We start from the raw sequence: 22,522 nt of genomic DNA on the forward strand, positions 1-22,522 counted from the left end.
AACATATACAGTACAGTTATCTGCAAGCTCTTAAGCTGAGCACAGACCTCAATAGTTTTGCTTTCACCAGCGTCCAATCTGTCTATAGAGCAAGGTTTTTCAGGTGGCACGAGTTAGGTTTGGTTGAGCTGTTAGCTGAACACTGATCCAAGTTTATTCTGCAGGGCATTATTTGTGCCAAATGTCTGCTAATGATCATAAGTGGAATATGTAAGATGAGTAGGATAGTGGGCCAGGCTTGCTTAAGTGATCATTGGAACCCCTGATGGAATTGACTAGGATAAATTAATTGCAGGAAGTGCCATCTCTGAAACATGGCTCCAAAATGGTGCTCTCTTTGGTTAAACAGAATTTTGTTTGAATTAGGAAGCTTTACACAAATATAATTAGTTCAACATAAATGTTATAACTTCTGTATGTGATTACTTCGAATTCTCTTTTTTCAGTGATTTGAAACTTGGATTTGGAATTGTCTACACGCACATTCTGAAAATGTGTTTCTATATATGTACTATGGATGCTTGTTCAAATAAAATATAAGCTTTCTGATTTTTGTTAAACCAATATAGCAGAACTCACCACTGTCCCTCCAAGCACAATCCACAGGAATTAATCAGAAAGGTCACACTCAGAAGATTGCACCCACGGAACCCCAGCAGACTCAGTCATTCTGAATTCAGATCACAAAGAGTTAAATGTCTGACCCCTTTTTGTTCTGTCCTAAACATTGATAAACATCTTTAATGAACCTGGCTTTCATTCATGCGACGTTTTCTGCAATCCCATTGACTGCATCAAATTAAGAAGGTGTTTTTTCTGTTTTGAGCCCTTCACAGACTGTTCTGAGGTCGGTTTTCAATTACCGAAGTCATGCGAAGGAGCTGCCTTGTAGAATTTACACCACATTTATCATAACGCGGGCGTGGTTCCTCAGAATCTGGTCTTCGTCTTGTCCTTGTTCAGTGCAGGAAAAAAAAAACAGTGGGAGTATGCAGCAGCACAGAGAATGCAGGGGGGACACAATGCTAAAATATCCTGTGTGCAGTAGTCATGAAATTATGCAGCGGTCTTTGAATTGTTTTTGTTTGGCAGCATTTCCATAGCATTGTCTATGCAGTAGTATTAGAAATAACAATAATACAAATAATAAATACAATATTCATGATGGTTATAATAAGGATAATTATAATTGTGATAATGATGACTCTGAATGAGCATTGAGCATGAGGTTTTGCACAAATTGGAAAAGAATATCTTGCGTGTGATCAAATGCAGAGGTGTGAAGAACTTATGTTGACCTCTTTTCAGTTCAGCTGCTGTGTGACTTGGTAAAACGATTTAACCCTTTTTTTTACTTTAACAGTTTCTTAAAATTGTCATCAGTTTCAGCAACCTTCAGACAAAAATGTGACACTTTGCTTAAGTCCTTTATTTTGTCCTTAAGTTAAGGACAAAATGCATTGCAGTTCCATTAATTATAGGCTTTGATACTGCCATAATCACTTTATCTTGACATTGGTTTTAGAAGGAATTTTCCTCACAGAACAAGCTGTCAGGGTTTCTCAAGGAACTGGATGCAGCATGCATGCAACTTGATGAGTAGATCTTAGCATTATAATGTCCAGTAACTGAACATAGTACCCGTAGATAAGAACACAAACGTGTGGGAAGGGGAGTGAAAAATGATAAATCCATGCTCATTGGCCTGTAAGTTAAAATAGGTCACACTTTGAGAAGAAAAAGGCATTGTCAGCCCGCAGTGTATCTGTTTGTCTGCAGTCCAAAATCTGCCAGTAATCGTCTTAAGGGGACTTATCTGCGCCACTGATCCACTGCACTGGTGTTTGTTTGTCCTGACATGCTAGTTGCAATCTAAGGAATTAAGCATTGGTGAACAAACTTGCCCCAAACCCGGAAATTAAAACGAATTCCAAAACAATACAACTCCTGTCCCCTCTCCTGTGCAGCTTGGCTCACGTTAGTGCTGGTCTGAAGAAATCTTGCTTCTGCTCCTGGCTTGATGCTCCACAGACCCCAGGCAGTAGTGTGCGGTGGAAGTCCACACACAGACCCAGAAAGGAAATGCCTCGAGCACGTAATGTTCTTGAACCGGGTCGAGCAGTGCTCCAGTTAACTTTCTGCCCTTCGTTCGGTTCTTATTTTGGGAATATTTTGAAATATTTTTACATTTCCTGCTTGGGGTTTGGCGAACTGCAGTCTCAAGGGTTGAAAACCAAGTGGAGGTGATCCAAGTGTAGACTCACTGTAAACAATACTAACACCACCATCCGTTGTGGCCGTGTTTCCTTTCCAGCCCTTAGAAATGTCAGTTTGATATTTGAAATAATTTACAGATAGAAGAGAAGAATTTAATTTCAAAAAGGACATAAACCCACATAAAAATAGAATAATCTCTATCACTTAAAACAAGTAAAAAATGTAACAGTTCTCTTCAACTGTCCAAGATTGTTAGAGTCAAAAAGCAGGGAAAAATATGTTGAATATACTCAAAATAAAAAGTAAAGTAAGGCTATGGGCATTCATCATGATACACGCGATCATTCTGACACTCATGTAGCCTGTATCTTCTAATGCAAATTCTGCAATGTATTTACTGATGTCAAATGCAGCATTACGTAACATAACAGAAGATATGCACCTCACGTCAATTGCAGTGTCACCTATAGTGTTTGTCAGTGAGCATGTTTCTAGTGTCAAATACAACAGATATAATTTCATACGGAGAATATTTAAATGACCTCATATTAAAAATGAACTGGGAGTTGAACCAAAAATCGTAACTATGTAATTGTTCATGTAAAGGTTTATTCAGAGTGGCACTGCAATGAGTAATATCAAAGCACTAACTACAGTATTCCACACCTGTCCCCTCTCTTTCCTATAATCTTGTGCCCACAAATGCCATACATTCAGAAGAAATTTACTGAGGTAATGATTTATTTCAACCAACCATAAAGGGTACCTTTTTTCAACTGGAAAAATATCAGTACTTCCATTATAACATGTTTTATGAAGACAATTTAGAATGATTGATATATTCCATTAAATATTAATGCTGGTTTTTACTTTGAATTATACGTTGAACTTCATATCCCTGCCAAGCGGGCAGTGCTGTGGCACAAGTTTGTTACTCTGTCCAGAGTCCAGGTTCAGATCTTGCCCCATCTGGGTAGCGCTGCAGATGTTCTACCCGTGTCAAAGTGGGTCTCCCTCCACACTGAAGGTTAACTGGGGTCTTGACATTTTCTTTGCATGTGTCAGTGTGCCTGCTGTTACGTGCCCTGTGAGAGGGAGCGGCATCCAAAGGCGTGGTACCACCTTCAGCCCTGTCTGTCCTGAGTTCATCTTCAACTCTGTGTATCCCTGTGAAGCATAAATGATAGTTAATGGATCAATGGCTACATTGCTTTATGCATATGTATGTCTTTTGAAAATAACTGCATGGCCTTCTATGGCTTTCTTCATTCCTGATGACTATATATGCAACCAGTAGATTAGCTGTGGATGAGTTATAATGGAATCCAGTCCCAAGACCAGGTGTTTAACTCAGGGAGGCTCTAGGGGGTGGGATTCACTGGCAACCCAAAGGACATGATTAGGCACTCGTGAAGAGTTTTCTCCATTTTTCTCCAGTTATTTAACTGATTCCATTTGTCAAGATACACTCCCTTACACATTCCTAAATGATTTATTCATAAATGATTGGGAAAAATTTGAGAAGTTACATGGCTTGAATTATTTATTTATTTTCATTTGCTCGGGAGTCATCTGGAATAAATCAATATGATATAGCAAAAAAAAAAAAATCTTTAAGCCTGGCAAATGCACAGATTTCTAAGACACCCGTAAAAGTCATTTGAGGTCAGAGGGATCATATATTTCCTGTAATTTTAAAGTAATGCCTACATTTTAGGTTGTTTTCCCTGTATTGCAGCACCAAGCGTACCTAAAAAAGAATAGCTATCAGGTGAGTATTTGTTTTTCATTCAAAATACACTGGGGTGTGTAGAAAATCTTAGTTTTCCATTCACGTAAAACACGATTTTATATGAGATAATGTTTTATGCATGTTATGACATTTCTTCAGGTGTTTGATATTTTGGAGGCTTTGTGTGTGTCATCATTGCATGAAAATACATTTCAACAGCATGAAAAAGAAAATTCACTTTTCCAACACAAGACATTGTGGTACAGAAATATGTAATGTAACGTAACTTAATATAAGCATGCAAAAATCTTCACATCACTGTAGAAACATTGCAAAGGACATGGGGAACAGCCATTGGAGAGCACCTGGCCTTCACTACAGATCTCAACTAAAAACACCCCCAGAACTCAGCGAACCCTGGCCCCCTTGCGATGCCCTTAACAGTGGAAATTAAACACAAGATAGTTACAGTACACAGTAATTTGACTGTGTTCTCCTTCCACCTGCTACAATATTTCAATTAAATTTAGTATAATCCACACTACTCAAAACTGTACAATATACTACACTGACCTAACACTCTGCTCTGCCAAATGTTGTAGTGCGGCCTTATACTGAATATTATACTATGTTGTTATACAGGTATAACATTTACATTCACATTTATATTCATGTACAGAACTGTGCATTACTGGCCCTATTGGCACTGTGGTTTAATGCTACAAATGGCTATAGGTTAATTTGAGGCCCACGGCTAATAATATAATGTGATACTAGTGAGTGCTCACATTGATACTCATTTATAATCCACGGCATTAATATGAATATTTTCATGATCAATTTTATTTTTATTCTGTAAATCTTGTGGATCTTATTCCTAAAAAAACATTAATATTGGTGAGTAATATTTTTGTCACATTATACTGTAAAATACTGTATGGGAAATTTAATAAGAAACATTCACTTATGAAAGTTTTATTGATGTATTTTTGAAAAACACACAGAAAAATATTGAGAAAATGCAGCAATACATAGTCGCTGCTTTGCAGCTACAAAGTTAGCCAAAGAGCTTGTGTGTATTTTACTGGTTAATGCATTTTCAAAAAGACAGAAAGGAAAAAAAAGAAGCTATTTTTGTCCTTTGTGAAACAGCGCAAAGCCCTCGCTGATTTTAAATAAACAGTTTTGCTAAGATATTGACAATAAATACAGAACATTGGACATGAATGAATCTTTTTACAAAACACAAAAACAGTGAAACAGTCAACAATTGTGCATGTCAACTTGACATTCTGTCTAGGTAGCAGTAAGATTGATGATCCAGTCCCATAGTGCAAGTTTAAAAACTCAATGGCTGTATAACACACAGTAGTAGATTTATTTAAATTTGAAATGTTGACTCACAAACACAATCTTCAAAACCCAGACTCAGACATTATTGCAGCCTGAAAAGTAGACAAAATCTATTAAAAGTATGTTATGCCTATAAAACTATTTTTGAGTGGCTCCGTATCACAAATATGATTCAATAAAACCGTCCACAAATTGAGTATTTATTTCTAGATAGAGCTACCTCATATTAATATTACCAATGGGAGGCAAGACATAAAAAGCAGATGAACAGATAATAAAAGATACCAAAAGGAGACTAGATTTACCAAAATTAATATTTAAATAAATATCTAAAAGTGTTTAAAACCATCCAGTCTTTTAAATGATGAAAGTCTTTTTATGATTAAATATTTAAAGTTGAAAGCTGAGTGAGAGAGGGAGAGAGAGAGAGAAAATCATGGACATTTCATTTGTGAATGAATATTTAAAATCTGGCCTGTCCTTGGCTTGTGTGCATTGCCTCTTCATTCAAATAAATTGGTAGTATTTCCACATTTTGCATGTGCTTCCAGAAGCACGGGTTTAATTTATGAAGTAAATAAAACCCAAAAATCCACTTTGTACCATTTAAAAACAGGCACTCCTTAAAAACTCCTTAAAAATTTCAGATGTAAAACTAGCTCATTAATTTTGCCCTGCATTGAAGACGTCATCTGCTGTACATGTTAACAATTAAATTCAGATTAAGAAGGAGGTGAATTACATATTTTAAAGTCTGACTCTTCATATTACAGGAGAACTGAGATCCTTGCCACATTTCTGATTAGAAGAAAAAAAAAACACTTTGTAATGAGTATGAGTGTGAGGCTGCTGTTCAGCTGTGTGAACGTTAATATATGCTTACAGCATTGCAACTGAGGCTTCAGCCTGAAAACTTCGGTATGCTGCTTCAGGATCGATTACTGTTACTAATAAATTTAAACAGCTGACTCTTGTACAATGATCAGTACATGGTACTGTGAGAGATCCTAGTGAATGTCATTGGGTGGCTTGTTTAAAAATACACTGAAAAAAATTGCGAGAAATGGGTGGCACGCTCATCTTTCTCCTGTAGTTGGTACAGATGAGGGAAATGATCACCGTTTTAATTCTTAATGGATTTACTTTAGCATGAAAGGAAATATCCACTATCTGTGTGGTGCCTTTAATTACCTTGAAAAGTTACTCTTCATTTATATTTATTATTCTTAAAACATTCGTACAATATTTTAAAAAAATTACAAAAGTGTTGCAATTAGGGTTGGATAAAACAAGGGGAGGGTGGAGAGGGGGCATTTTTAACAATAAAATGTATGCACCTTAACGAATAGTTTTTCATTAAACAATTACACAATGTTAATAGTAGTGCAGATAGCATTTCTAGAAATAATAATAATAAAAAAAAAAAAAACAAAAGACAAAATAATTCAAAAGGTTTCCAAAACATTAAAAACACAAGTACAAATGCAGTACCACATACTGACCCTTCAGTTTAGATAATTTTTTTCCCCTGGGGGGAAAATGTAAAAATTTAGTAATTGCTTACAAAGTCTGACAAAAATCAGTCTGTAACACTCCTTCTTACTAAACTATGTGTAATCATATTTTCTTTTTTCTTTAGGTCACAATTTACTTGTAAATACAATATACAGTATAACATGACATACATTAGTATCATTGTGCGTCTCTTTCTTACTCTCTCTCTCTGGTTCTGTCTGAGTAACTGTCTCTCCCTTTGCGTTTACCAAAGCAAAAAATTAAAACAACACACTTTTCCCCCCACAGTGTCTTTATACAAAATACCTTCAATGCTCTACCAACCCACACAAGGTAACATATCCACAGCACATAAATACAAACGTGGCGTGAATCTAAAAATATTTAGTATCACTAATAATATTAAAAGTGCTTATAATAAATTCTAAAATTTTGCATTTTTAATCGACCACACAAGAGCGACCGTCTGGGTGGACCTTCAGTCTTTACAGAACTGTAACACTGTTCTTGAACCTGAGCCTAGGGCACGAGCAGAATGCCATCCTGCACTTTCTGGCGTGGTGGTGATCGGAGGAGCAGTGGAGTTCATCCTTATTGCATATAGACATATGGGTTGGATTTGTGGCCTCCCGCATTCATTACGCAGTTGGGCATGATATTTCGCTGGAGGGGTGTTTGGCTGATGTCGTGGCTGCTGTCGGACCAAGGCGGCGAGTCCATGGGCTCACGCTTAATGGCGTGGACCAAGCTGTGGCCCTTGAACTCGTAGCTTAACTTGTAGTCCTGCTGCATGTATGCTTTGTGATCCATGGAGCTGTTGGCGTACATGTGGCCGTCCATACAGTTTGTGCTCTGGTTGCTACACAGGGGGTCAGAGTGGGACAGGCGCTGCGGGCTGAACTGGGTCAGATCTTTGTTCAGGACGCATTTGAGGGGCCTGTTGCCTCCCGGGCACATGTGTTGGTAATGGCCGTTGAAGGTGGGGCTGACGTTGGCCTTGCTTTTCTGGCAGGGGGAGTACTGCTCGTAGTAGTCTGCCTCCGTCTTCAGCTGAAGGCCGTCGTAGCCCACCCCGTACCGCCTCTCCACGTGCTCCTTGCACACCCACGCGCGGCCGTGAGGGACCCCGTACACATCGCAGCCGTTCTCCGAGTCAGAATCCTGCTCCACCTTGATGGGCATCTCGGGGAGCGCGCGCCCGTCGTAGCACTCGCCGTGGCCCATGTACCCGTTCTCGCTTTTGATGCCGTCCACGCAGTAGCTCTCCATCTCGGGGTTCTGCAAACCGCCGTACAGCTTGGGCAGGTAGGCGTCGTTCCTCCCTCCGAGGCCGCCGGGAGACATCCGGTAGGCCCCGGGCTTCCCGTAGTGGCTGGGCTTGCCCAGCCGGTTGGGGACGAGGTTGATGTTCTGCCCCACTCTGATGGCCCCGGCGGCAGCCCGCATGGTCCACGGGCTCTCCAAGGTGTGAGCTTTGTGCGCGCCCACGGAAGACTTGCAGAAATTCAGCGGCTCCTCCTGGGGGTAGTAGCCCTCCGCCTTGAACTTGACGCCGTCCTTGGAGAGGGGCGTCCAGGGGGCGTGGTGGCGCAGCTGGCTGCTCGGGTTGCCCGAGCAGTTGAAGAGCAGCACGTCCCCGATGTCGCCCACGCCCCCGGCGCTGGGGTGCCTCTTCAGATGCTCCTCTCTCTCGCTGAGGGAGACAGGGACAAGAAACAAGTCTCATTCTACACACTCTCTGTCACCAGCTGTCACAATCCAGAAAGGAAACAGAGTCACACAGATTGAAACCTTCTCCTCTTTCATATACACTGTTGGAGACAACACACTGAATGTCAAGAAAATTGAGTCTTTTTCACTTCAGAAATTAGTAGAATTGTTTCAGCCATATCAGAAAAACTCTTTTTTTTTAAATAAATACTAAACTACTATGGGGAAAATGCAGTTACAATTACAACATTTCTATCAATTTAATAACTCCCTGCACACAGGGCTGCAATGCCAATGTGTGCACACAGTCTTTACATTAAAATTCAGAAGTACACCTTAAGCAATTAATGTATTAATCACTTGGCAACCGTCTAACACAGACTTGAATGTTCTGTTTGTTGCAATGGAAAGGGTGTGTTAATTTGCTTAGATTTGGTGTGGTTGGTTTTGTCTGACTTGGAAACAAGGGGCAGGAATGATGTCAATGATGGCAGCTGGAAAACAAAAGTTGAGTTAACGCAACAGAAGTTTTGTATGATCACATATATGATGACAACCATGCACTAAATTTATAAAGGCCTTTTGTACAAGACCAATTGTTCCATATGATGTGCTTATGAACTGTTTTCTGACAGAACTTGAAATGACTTCAAGATCTGGACAGTCATATGTTAACCTCATTACAAAAGAAAATGTACCAGCCACAGACTGTAAACTGAAGATGAATAGCCGATTTTCAACACCACAGTGCAGTGAGCCAATTTATTGCCTGACTCTTCCTTTACCTGATACAGCACCATGCTTTTGCAATCAGACAGTCAATCTTCTAGATCAATTTTGCATTGTTGTAGTTTTTTTTAAATCTGAATTCCCCACGAAGGCAGTCACTAAACCCTTCTGAAGATCTTTTCCAGGAACCGAGATCAAAGACACTGCCTCCGATTTAAGAGGCTATAGTCAGGCAAATGATTAAAAAAGATACAGCAGATACAGTGTTCCTTTATTCCTCTCAGTGTTGTAATTTTAGATGTTTCAGAGAGGCATATGAAAATACATACTTCAGGGCCCGCTGTGTGACAGTGACGTATTCTGGGCGTCCGTCTCTGTACACAAGCCGAGCGTTAGCCCGCGCCCAAACGCACTGCTCCTCAGTTGAGTGAACTGTGTCGACAGGAGGGCCAACTGTCTGCTTTATTCATCGCTGTCATACAGGGAGAGCGAGGGTTAGGGCCTTTCATTTTTCCTTCTGTCTGTCTGCCTGTAGCTTACTTTGTGAGGCACTAAGCCCGAAAATGGCATTGCAGCATTCTCACAGCGCATCAAGTGATTGGGAAAGATATTTTCTTCAGGGGAACTTTTGCCAACACACTCAATGCACCTGTTATTATTCCATAAAGCTATTAGGTTTTACAGATAATATACTGTCCTGCCAGTTTTCTATGTATTCAAATGGTATTTTATGTTCTGTCCGCATCTGTCGTAAATGTGTATGGGCTTTTCTTTTGTCTCTTACCAACATATTAAGCCTCTGCAGCTTGAAAACCTGGTTCTACAGTCTGTCCAATTCTCAGTTCTTTTAACCATGTCTTTTCAAGAGATTTGAGCTGGAGTCCCAAGTCTCTGCTGTGCCGTAAAACATTTTATTCATAAGAGGTAGGACTATAAAAACCATAAAATAGGACTTGGAATGCAATCAAAGTCTGGAATTGAAAGCATTATCTGTGAATATATTACCTGTAATGTTACATGAAAGGGGTAAATTATCACACAACTTTCCTCTCCAGTTATTACAAACTTTCCTTTTAATCATATTTACTGGCTGGATAACTGGATTGACCAGTCATTGTGTATCTATTTAAAGAAATAAATGTTTAAAGTGCAGTGGCTGAAAATTAAATGTCTTCATTAACTTAATTAACTTAAGTTAATTAACAATTCAAGCTTCATTATGGATATTTTTCCTCTTGATTGATTGTTATAATCTTAAAAATATCACGAGAGTCTTTGATCGACGGTGATAATCTCAAACATGCCATCAGAGCCTAAATGTCAGACTAAGAGCAGGGGAAAAAAAGTTTTTTTTTTTTTCCAATTTACAGCAGAGGGCATGATGTTGTAGCATCTCACAGTTTGTGATAGATATGAATCATTCACCAATAATGCTTATGTGAAGCAAGGGTGTTGAGGGATTACTGTATCTTTAATTAAAGAGAAGCAAATTACATTCATGTAAGGAGGTGCTTTTGGCATGGTTGTCAACATTATGCGTCATATCAACAAACATATGACAGGCTTTACTTTCACATTCTTTTGCACTTAAAATAAAAATGAATGAATTAATAAATCAACCAATCATCCAAACAACCAATCAGTCAATTTATCTATAACAAGGTCCCAAGTCAAGGAAAAGAGCTACAATGCATCCACTGGCCCAGCAACAGCGAAATGCCTTAGAGCTTTCCTATATACACCAGTATGAAGCTAAAGCCACAGATATTGCCTCCCCTTGTAATCCTGGAAATAACCTCATTTACACACTTCCTGTGATCTCAGACAATGCTGGGATTCTCAGTGAGATGGAAAAAACACCAGCCAGGGCATTTACACGCATAACATCTGTGTGTTTTTCCCAAATGTGAGCTGTGAAGTATTGCAGACTATTAGGAATTCCAAGTATGAGGAGGAACAAATGCTGGTATTTTCCATGGATCGCTGTTCTTAAAAAAAGTGTAACATCACATGCTGTGGACAGCAGAGGGGGCGATAGGGCTCCAGATTGTGGACAGTTCCTCCATGCTTTACCCTTGATGTATTAGGAGCTATTTTTACCCATCCCATTAAAGGGCTCCTCAGCCTGTTCCTTTGAACCGGCTCCTCCCACATTCACATTGTCTTGGAACAAAACTTCCTTGATGCACCTCATTTTGAAAGGTACTTGTACAAGTTCTCTATAACTTTTCTGGTTAATCACTGGTCATTTCTGATAGTCTACATAGAAATGGCATCCATGCAAACAATTCTGAATTTGAGATGAATGCATAAGATGTAAATATGTCAAACATCCGCAGACATATAATACTTTTTATTTTTTTTTTTATTTGGTGCACAAGGCAGAATTTGCTCCTTAGCTCCAAAGTTTAGTTTTTAGTAATATTTTTCAGAAACATTAGCTTACCCGCTATATTTAACATCCCCATGTTTTGAATGAAAAGTTTGGTGGAATGAAAATATGTTCATCAAAACCTTTTCTACCTTTCAATTATTTTCTCATCAGCTTCAAAAATGCAACGGATGCAGTATATAACCAGACGTATATTTACAGATTGTTAGTAAAAATAACATAATTCATTTCATTTTCTACCATTCAACTACCCAAAGCTGAACAAAAAACACACATCTTGGTCAGTCATGTGTTAAGAACACACCATATATGATAGGAGGGTTTGGAGATTTACACATGCGGATGTGATTAAGGGGATTTTCACGTTTCTACATGAGTGAGTCCCCTGTGGATGAAAACAGATGGGGAACATTGCACTAATAATGACTTAACCAAAATATACCAACTGCCAATGGTATGAGAGAAGAGGTCATTGGGACTCTGAGGAAAAGAATGCCAATGCATAGGCCTTCCAGACGCTTTGGTGAGCAGCTAAACGCCATCTTCATTCACGTTACATCCCGAATGGGTGAAAGACAGAGGTCAGGACAGGCACCTATCAGCTACTGAACACCGGCATATATGAACGAAGCCTCTCTGGGCTCAACATTCTCCAGCACGACTGGGATCTCCCATCACAAAGTGCTGCAGAGACGTTGTGATGTTGCTGTGACCACACTAGTTCCCATACGGTAAGATGGCAGCGCCCAGGCGAAGGTATCAGATCTTACTGTGTACATGTCGGCTGGGTACCGGATCACTGCCACAGGACAACACGCTACGCCTGGTCACAAAAGACATGCCATCAGAAATGTTAAAAATGCGAATTTGTGTAATGCTGCATTGCGTGACGCACATAGGCGCAGTGGTAGTTGGGTGTACCGCATGCTGCAGAGAAGGACCTCCTTTGACAGCTTGGGGATAGATAGATATGGTGGAGATGGAGACGGTACTTAGCGCTCGCTGATGGCTGCTTGACTGTGGGGCGCTCCGCAGACAACGATCAGCGCATCCCTCTTTGCTCGGAAAAAGCGGCTTGTCATTTATGCATGACTATGCACAGCCACGTGCTCCATGCATTTGTCAGGCCTGCCTGGCACAGGGGCTGCATGTGATGGACTGGCTACACTATTCACCTGGCATGAACCCAGCACGGCACCCCTGGGACGCTCTGAATTGGCGCGTGCACCGTCAAGATCCACAGACACATATGCGTGCAGCACTTCTCGCTGAGTGGAATATGATTTCCCAGACAGAAATAAACGCTCCTGTAATGTCAACGGAAGGTCAGGTGTAGAGCATCCCTAGCAGCGAACGGATGTCACTTAAGATATTACTTTAACTCGTATGTGAAAAGAATGGATCCCCTTCGTTATTAACCTCCTCTGATTCAACAATGGATTTGAACATTAATGCAGTTTATTATTTCAGCCTCAGGAATGAATCAATCTGTATTTTTTTGCTCAGTAAATATTAGAGCCAGAATAATTTTATTTTCAATTCGTATACTTAGCTGTATAGTTCATGAGGACTTGCTGTAATCTTATATACAAAAACAGAGCTGCAGTGTGATGAAAAAAGCGGGTAAGATATCTGTGATAGCTTAATGAAGCAGATGAAATGTTACAGTTATAGCTTTCATGCAGGGGAAGGAATGCAGCTGCACCCACTGTCAGTTCTGCCTCCCCTCTCTTTTTTTTTTTTTTTTGGACAAGCAAGAAACGAAAAGGAGCTGCACTAAAGAGAAGGTTTAATCGCTCTTATCTTTAAATCTGCCCTGTTGGTAATCCGACCAGCCTATAATATAAACAACATGAGAGTATACTGTGCGTTTTGGTCTGCTGAAGGTATTTAAAGGCAGCGTGCTTTGTGCTGTTATAGGCTCTGTGCGCGGTGAAAACGGCTCACGTGGTGAAATTCTAGAATTGGTGAGCGCTATTTCTGTTTATGCGGTAAAGGATATCAAAATCTCTGGGTGAGGGAGAGAGAGAACGGAGAAGAGAGGCAGCAGAAAAGAGAGGGGCAAGCAGATACAGATAAAGACAAAGAGAGCCAGCCTGAGAGAGAGGGAGAGAAGGAGAGAAGCAGAGAGAGGAGCTGGAGGAGCGAGAGAGACATTGTGCAGATAGAGAATAGCCACAGCTCACTGAGCAGCGTGACAGAGGTGTTGTGATTGAACAGGCCTGATATGCACACAGGGCCACAGAGAGGGCGGCTCACCGCCCCAACAGCATGGCAGGCTGTGGGCCCGCAGCCACCATTCCAGCTGACCCAGATACGTCCGAAGCAGGGGACTGACCTCCTGGCTGAACCCTCCACGCGCACAACGCGCACTTTGAAGCAGCAGATTTAATCTGAGTGAAACACCCATGCCAGGTCCAACCAGGACATCTGATTATCACGGCCTCTCCGGGTTCCCTTTTCAAAGAATCGTATTAATAGAACAAAAACGCCAGTTTCAGGAAAAGGCTGAGGACATGACGCTTTTGAATGAGTTTTTTTTTTTTTGCCAGTGTTGCATCACTGCTGCAGAAATCAAGCAATCTGATGTGCTCTACAGCACTTAAGTGCGGGTGGGGCGGGGTTCTGAGAGGGATGTTTCCTGTAACCTCCACCTTTATCCTAATCGCAGCGCAGTTATATCATCTTCAGAGAACATAGAGCTACAGCGAAAGAGCAAATCCTCTCCCTTTCCTGTTTGTCGGGCCCTGGCTCCTGCCCTGCGCGTCTGCTCGCTCTGAGGCTCCGAGGCACCGAGGCGGGCCTTACTTGTGCTCCAGCGCGGTGACGACTCCGCCCTTGTGCTTGCTCCTCATCATCATGCTCTTCATCTTCATCTCGGTGATGGAGGGCAGCAGGAGGGGCACCGCCACGCAGAAGAGGGCCAGCTGCGGGGGTAGGGCGGTGCCCGACGGGGTCTTCTTCTTCTGACCATGGAGGAATTTCAGGCGGCCCTGGAACTGCATGGTCTGAGACACAGGCGGACGAGTTACACCCTGACCTCGCAGGAGGCCGACCTCAAGCCTGCTTCCAAACGAACGCGTACACAACTGCAGGGAGGGCTTTATCTAGATCAGAAGACTATTAATGCTATGTTTAATTGTAATAGGCAGGTGGGTGAAAACTCATAAAGTCTGGTATGGCATGTGAAAACGGTTAGTTCAATGATTTTTTTTTTTCTATTCTTGGATATTTACTGCATATTTTAAACAAGGTTTCATTGCTCTTTCAACAGCTGATTATTCTACAAAAGGAAATTTTAATAATGTCAGGTTTGTAATAAACCGCTGACTACAACAGCATGCAAAATTAAGACTCTGATGAGAGACGCAGCCGGAACTTTGAAAAAAGTCAATTCTAATATGGCATTTGAAATATGGCAGCTTGTTCACAGGAATAGCCCTTCACCTTTAAAAACTGTAATAAACGTTATAATTAGGTACTTGACTGACCCTACACACAAAATACCGCATGCTCTGATCAATACACACAGACCCCATTTTGTAGCAATCTGGTTTATAATGATCCATGGTTACAACATCTGCAGAAAAATGCCATCACTAATATTGTTAATAATTTTACAACAAAAAAAACTGATTTATTATGAGAGGGACCCTGGAGAGTGAGAACATGAGCAAAAACAAGAGCAGCCATGTAAAAACAAGCAAAGTGTTTTATATATCAACCCAGAGTCTTTGCATAGCTTGTTGTTTTGTCTTTTTATTTCATTTTTTCCATTTCATGAACTCATGCGAGGGTGATGAAGAAGATGTATTTACTTTTCTGCTTTCAGTGTGTGCGCTGTCTTGCTAACTGTGTAATAAAAACTTGTCCAAAGGTCATAATTTGTGTCTTGCTGCTCTCTCTGTCCTCTCATTCCTGAACAATCACGGAATGCATGCTGCAGTGTGCAATATTTATACATACTTAATGTGCATTTAGATGCACAAATATATGAAATACCAGAAAATTTGATTTCCACCCTATGTTCGGATATGCAGTGCTTATTATATGTCTCCCTGCAGGGTCTAAACAGGGTTTCCAGGTGAACATGATTACTAAGACCTCCTAACACTTGTTTTAACATCATCATCAGATACATCCATAGAACCAGAAAATACAAAACCCAGCAAAACATTCCCTTAAAGTTTCTGTGATATTGTGACAATGATTTGACATAGCGAAAACATCAAAGCGTGAAAAGAATTCTGCCTGTTGTTTGGGGAGGGGGCAGTCGTGAATGCTTGCTGTCTCATACAGTAAATCTGAATCTGAATGTGCAGTTTTGACAACTGTTCACGAGAGGTCACGACCTCTTTGGGGAAAATGAGAGGCCATGGTGAGTGCCCTTGACTTCCCCTTTATGGAAGCAGGGGCCCCATTAGATAAATGGCTTTGAGTTTTTTGAAGAAAAGGGCCTTTTACACGATAAACTACATGAAATAATGATACAAAACAAAACCTGCTTGTTACCCTACAAAAGAGAAACAAATGTACAGAGAACGCCTGTTGACCTTTCCTGGGAAGAACATTCCAAAGCCTTTGGTTTTTCATGTGAAATTAAGTGCCTCATTCCATGTATTTCCACTGCTGCATCCAAACCACTCTGGTCGAAGGTTTAGGAGGTGGTAACACGCTGCAAATACATCTTTCTCCAAATATCAAACTCATGGTATTTCCGGCTTATGGGATAGTCTATTTATAGCTATGCTCAACAGAATCAAAACAGCCAAATTCAGATTTAACGCTATGGACATTGGGCATACACAATGCCTGTCATTTTGCTATGAATCTTGCTTATATGCACTATAACTTTCCAGATAACCCCAGTAGACATGCTACAAAGTGAATTTTTGCTCATTTTAGTTACATTCAAAAAGAAGCATTTCTTATATCCCAGACAATTTGTAAGGTACCCACAGAAACCTTTTACTACAGTGTTAAAACCACACTGGGAACAAATGACCTGAGAGTGGAATAACTGATGTAGACAAAGTACCTCCAAGCATTAGCAGGCAGCACTGAGTATTCAGTGCTGTTGTGTTTGTGGTTTTACACTTTGGCAAAGACTCTGATGCTAATTTGGGTTCTGAGGTGGTACACATGGGTGGGGCACGTAGTGTCCAGTAATGTAGGGGAAGTGGTGGAGGTGAGTGTTCAGTGCTCAGAGGAGACGACCTCTCACCAGGAAGCCAGAGGTGCTGTCCAGCAGGCAGCGCACCCGGGAGATGAAACAGCGGTTGAGGAAGGAGGAGAAGTCCGGAGGAATACCACCCAGCTCCTGAGAGTTGAAGAGGCTGCTGACCACAAAGTCCTCACCTACACACACACACACACACACACAGTCACACAGTTGTGTGTGCATACACACAAATACAGACAGGCACAAAGACACACAGACACACATGCATCCACACACAGAAATACACACGCAGACACACAGACACAGAGGGAGATTTGTGTTTGAGAGCTGCAATCACACGTTCCTGTGGTGAAAGGGAGGGACAGGACAATGGGGCTGCAGCATTCTGCCCAAACAGCTCTCATGCTTCAAAGTCTGGGCCCACAGCCCAGCAATGTTCAACAAATTAAGCACTTGATTATTAATACTGTTGCTTGGGTTTAAAACAAATGTGATGAGGAACTTGTAATTCCACAAAACATTTGAACAGAATACATGAATTTATATTCGCACAGCACTGATAGGCCTTGACACTTTATTCAGCGCGCTTGCCCTTCTTACTCATTGTTTGCACAGTTTTACAGAATACAATGAATGCAACCGGAGACGAAAGCTTAGCATGACACAGTTGATGAAAGGAAACGATAATTTTAAGTAAAAAAAAAAGAGCACATTTTGAGAGTGTAACACTGTCCGTCTGCCTCGCCCATTCTTGCTGTTGCTAGGCAAAGGGCCCCCATGTCTCTGCTGTCTGTAATTATATACACACCAGTTCCTGCCGCTAAATGGTGGTCCTGGGCGGCCACCTGCTGTGCGGGGTTCATGGCCCAGTGGAGCTGTCTTCGGAACTCCTGCCGGTCGTCCACATGGATATAATCAAAGACATTCTGGTGCATCACGTCAGTCTGGGCAAAGCGAGAGATAATGCATCAAGGCTTGACCCACTAAAGCCCCTGATTAACAATCTCTATTGTGTTTGCAAACAGCAGCGGTCCCCCCACTTAACCTCTGCCACGCTTGACTGGGTTCAGGCCATCGCCTGACACGCAGGAGGCGACTGGACCGACACCGAGCGTATCGTAATGCAGCGGACCCGCCCGACTCTCTGCTCCTTTCCCCTTTTTTAGCCACATAACGGTCACTTTCATACGCATTCTGGGATTTGGATTCGATTTCAAAACAAATGGCTAAAGAGCATCTTGGACTGCTCTCCGCAGAGAATATCATTCATTTATATTACAACAACCTTTCAGCTCATATAACTAATTGGAACTTAAAATTAATATGAAGCTTTGAAAACAGACCTAAGGAAATGTGTTTTATTGGGCGCGCCAGTATATGGCCCTCATAGGGCTGATTTCTGAAAGTTTTGTGCGGCCAACCAAGCATTGTGCCCAGATTTTATTTTCTCACAGAACAACACATGGTGTCTTTTAAGCAGTGACGTAGCTTTAGGGTGACATTGTAATGATGTAAGTCCATTAATGACATTTTCACAGTTTCAAGGCCCTCAAAATACACCAGAGATCATAGCCCTTAAGACAACATCACGGAAACTCATAATAATGTTTTGCGTTTATTTGCCTAGCAATAAAGTGACCAGCGCTCAAATATCTTCTCCGAATGAACACTCTCACTTTATTTTTATTGGTGTCTGCTCTGTTGTCACTGTTAAAATCATCTGTCCAGGTCTGACACAGAAACGTTCGTTGCTAACTTTTCCACAGCCTGCAATTAAGAGCCTCTTTTCAATTCACAGGGGCGCGTGGCTGTCCCGGCTGGTTTGTTTGTCAAACATCGCGTGACACGGGCTGCCGAGGGCCGACAGAGCCCAGCCCCGCTGAAAAAAAAGAAAAAAAAAAAAAGAAAGAGCCCTGCAACCCGCCCCACATTTGTAATTCCTCTCTCTTTCCAGCAATAGCTTTGCTTTCTGTCATGAATGACAGATTCCTTCTAAAATATTCAACCTCCCCATAATTTCCACATCGGAGGCACGCGAGGGTTTGAACATTTGCCTTGCAAAACAATTCTCCTCACCAAACACATGGCAGCGCCACCACGATTCCCATCAGCAGACAGATCAAGTGACTATTGTGTGAGATTCTCTTGTAAAAAAGAATAAGCAATATTTTCCCTGGCCTGAGCTTCCTGTCCTTCAAAGGATAATTACAAAGTAACAAGTTAGATCAAAGGGATGCACTGTTTCTACACTTTATTGTGGCATGAATGCTAAAAATTACATATATTTTCTCGTCTCTTGCGGGGCATGTTAGTCATGTCTTGTTTATATAACGGTGAATCTTTTCTGCTGTGTTTTCTTCGGGTGTCGGGAGTGCTTTTAAAAGGTTCTGGTGGTATTGTTAAACAATGCTTCCAAGTGCATTTGGGCTTCTAGCCTTAAACTAATTTATGTATGCTATGCTACAATTCGACAGCTGTAAACCAAATGTATTGTCCAGAGGAAACTGTCAGTCTTATAAAGTTGTTGTGTTAAAAATGCGGACCATTGTGTTAAAATTTCGGTGTAAAGATTTTTTGGTCAACTGTGTGGGTGAATGGATACAAAATTATATTCACTAAACTCAACTTTGTACTGTTGTATGTGACACTATTTTGGTACTAATCACATCAAAACATCAGTTAAATTGTCTTTTTTTCTTACAATGCAAAAACATGGTTTTATCAGAATATCAATAGTCCAGAACTGCTGGGGACTGCTGTTTGGCCACTGTATTTTATCAGATGCATTGACGCAAAGAAGCTTTCGAAAGACACAGTCTATGTGAGAAACTGCAAAAAGCAACACAGATGATAATAAAATGCTTTAAATACTGGATTTGTACCATAGCAATGGGATTTAAAAGAAAGCATAACCACAACAGTATACAGTAATAGGCCTGAAGTGCTGTACATGATAGAAGTTCACATTTTTTTCCTGTTGGTGAAAATTACTTTATTCTTCACACATCAAATTCTGATATTGAAGCATAAAAATGAAATTTAAAAGAAGAAAATTTGAAAACCCCAAAGTCGGTGTGTGTTAAATTGGCAGCCAGCACAAATGTAAGGAAAAGATGATATTACACATATTAAATAAATTAAATCAATATTTTTTATTATATGAATCATTGTGAAACACTGTCAGTTTAGGAAAGCTTAATCCCATTCTCTATGAACTTAAAAATGTGTAATAAGTGTCACAGGTATGTAAGTAATATGTAAAAACTGACACATATATACATACATACAGACTCACAGACTGTTTCACAGTGATTCAGTCTTCATTTCACTCAAAAGGTGGCGTTATCGTGCTTGACCTTAATTAAGGCAGGAGGGAAATCTGTACTGTAATAGTTTCCAGGACCCAAAAGCCCTTCTTGCCTTGAAAGTCGGCATGGTAATGTAACATTCTTTATTCACGGGCTTGGAACATTATTTAAGAGGGGGAAGACAGGCATACCCAGTTGATACAATCAATAATTAACAGCCGCAGAGGAAGTGGAGGTTCAGCCTATCTTTAGCCATGTGGCTGTTACCTCCTGACCCCGTGAAATCCTCAAAAACCCCGCAGCGCTGACCTCCTGGTTGCCTCCCTGGAGTGAGGCTCAGAGAGCTTTTACCCTAGACGAAATAATCTGACAGGCAAGGAGAGAAGCAGAAGGGGTAGAGCGGGCCAGTCCCATGGATCCAGCTGCTACTGTGCCGGCCGAAGGGGGCCCTGTGCAATATCAGCGGTGCTCAGCCGAATTTCAGATCACCCCCCCCCCCACCTGGACCCCTGACACACTCCACATGCTCTGCAGCCTCTGGACCCTGCTTGAGTGGGAATGACTTGCTTTGTAATAATCGAGCCCCATCTCTCCGGTACCTCCAACGGCAGTGCATATGGCTGCCATGATGTGAGGTCATGTGGGTGGCAATTGGAGATTGGAGAACCCCCGCTGGTTCTTGGCTGCGTTTCGATCCCCGATAGTGACGGAGGTCTCCCCGGGTCAGTGTTACATGGTTAAGCTCTTGTCTCTAAGGCCACATTTCGTGTGTCGCTCGTTGTGTTCAGGGGACCTCCCTCGAGGGGGGAAGACTGCGATAGACACTGCCCTGCTGGCATTCAATCCTCATAGAAATACACAGCATGTCCTAGACAGCAGGGCCTCGGAAATGTCTAAAATTGGTGTTAGTCACTACTACAGCTTTAAAACTTTCTCACTGAAGCTCGTCATTGCTTCTCCTTAAAAGCATGCCATTTAAGAAATTCTTCCCAGCAAAATTTGCAACTCTTATGCCTGCTGTGACACTTAGCTTTGTTTACTTACTGTAGTGTATACTTGTCACATGTGCAGTTGCACTAATTATCAGACTGGCATAATAAATTTGTAACAATCATTTGCATTAACCGAATTGAACAAAACACAAAACAAAAATTCATGAACAAAACTTACCTGATGGAAGCCCAAATAGTCAACAATGGTGGATGAGGCATAAAATACCATCCCATCTGTGCTCACCACCAGCGCAAACCCATTCAAGGACTACAAAAAAAGAGGAGACGAAAGTAAACATTCACTTGCATATACTCCACAAAATCTAATTCTAAAAAATCAAGACAGAGAAAAGTCTGAAATTTTGCCTTTTTTTCAGTAAAATCCACCACTTGTGAGGCAACAGTTTATTCAAAATTACAATGATAACAACATTTTTGATTTGGGAATGCTTTTCAAGGAATGTAGCTCACACTTCAGAGTTTAGCAAGGACACCACAAAGTCACTGCGTAGATGCTTAACCGTTGTGCGGAAACAAGTGCGACTTAAATTGAACTCACACTGCATCTCTGCAGCAGGCCCTCCATATTTGAGGTCAGGGAAATGGAGGAGTCAGTCCTACAAACTGCAATTTATTAACTTTCAAGTGTTTGTACTGCGTCCAAGTTCTCGACAATCGCGTGACTCCAGTCCGCTCCGCGCCAGGCCCTGTCACCTCCAGTTTAACGTGAATTGACCCAGGTCAGGCCAGCTGGTTTTCTCCTGGCTGCCGTTACCCGGCCCTGCTGCTGGCTCTCCTCTGTGGGCAGGGCGTTTCGGTAGCCACGCCACGGCGGGATGTTTTCAGGCAGTCTGTGGCCGGGGGGGGGGCCACGGGGCCCCGTGGTTGCCTCGCTTAACACCCCTGTTCCCTTCCCAGCCACACTGTCGCTCATATTCGCACAGAGCATACAGCAGGAGAAGTGCCCTGATTCGCTCATTCATCCGTTCGTTCGTTCATTCAGTCACCAGTCACTCAGTCTGTTTACTTTTATTCCATTCCTTCCATGCGTGACGCGCTCTACTTGAGAAATGCAGTAAAACACACTGGTTGTCTCATTTTTGTTCATTCCGTTTAGTCCGTGCCAGACCTCAGTTACTTTTTCCCAGTCAGTGCAGGACAGGGGGAAATATTTGGAGGGATTTCAACCACGATTTTACGTCCAACGATGTAATCTCAAAATTGCTGTTGCCACATGTAAGTAAAAGACATCAATTTGATCCATATTGTGGTACATGAGAACCATGGATACATTGCCATATTGAAATGCCAAATCTGGTGATGGAGGAAAAATTCGCATTTTGAAAAATAAAATTACAGCTGGCACATGGTACAAAAAGTTGCATGAATTGC

The 22,522-nt window shown here is 41.5% G+C and overlaps 1 protein-coding gene across 1 annotated transcript in view; it reads right to left on the bottom strand.

Annotated features, from left to right (window-relative positions):
* Positions 1-7,034: 7,034 nt before the first annotated feature.
* LOC118773072 (aryl hydrocarbon receptor repressor-like) overlaps positions 7,035-22,522 on the bottom strand; it is a 72,947-nt gene continuing 57,459 nt past the window's right edge. The window contains exons 5-9 of the mRNA XM_036521827.1: positions 21,309-21,398; positions 17,639-17,774; positions 16,873-17,006; positions 14,457-14,656; positions 7,035-8,510 (exon numbers count right to left, since the gene is read on the bottom strand). Of these exons, the coding sequence (XP_036377720.1) occupies positions 7,409-8,510; positions 14,457-14,656; positions 16,873-17,006; positions 17,639-17,774; positions 21,309-21,398 (1,662 nt within the window). The 3' untranslated portion in view covers positions 7,035-7,408. The remainder of the gene's footprint in view (positions 8,511-14,456; positions 14,657-16,872; positions 17,007-17,638; positions 17,775-21,308; positions 21,399-22,522) is intronic.

The sequence above is a fragment of the Megalops cyprinoides genome, chromosome 2, assembly GCF_013368585.1.
Source record: "Megalops cyprinoides isolate fMegCyp1 chromosome 2, fMegCyp1.pri, whole genome shotgun sequence".
NCBI lineage: Eukaryota > Metazoa > Chordata > Actinopteri > Elopiformes > Megalopidae > Megalops > Megalops cyprinoides.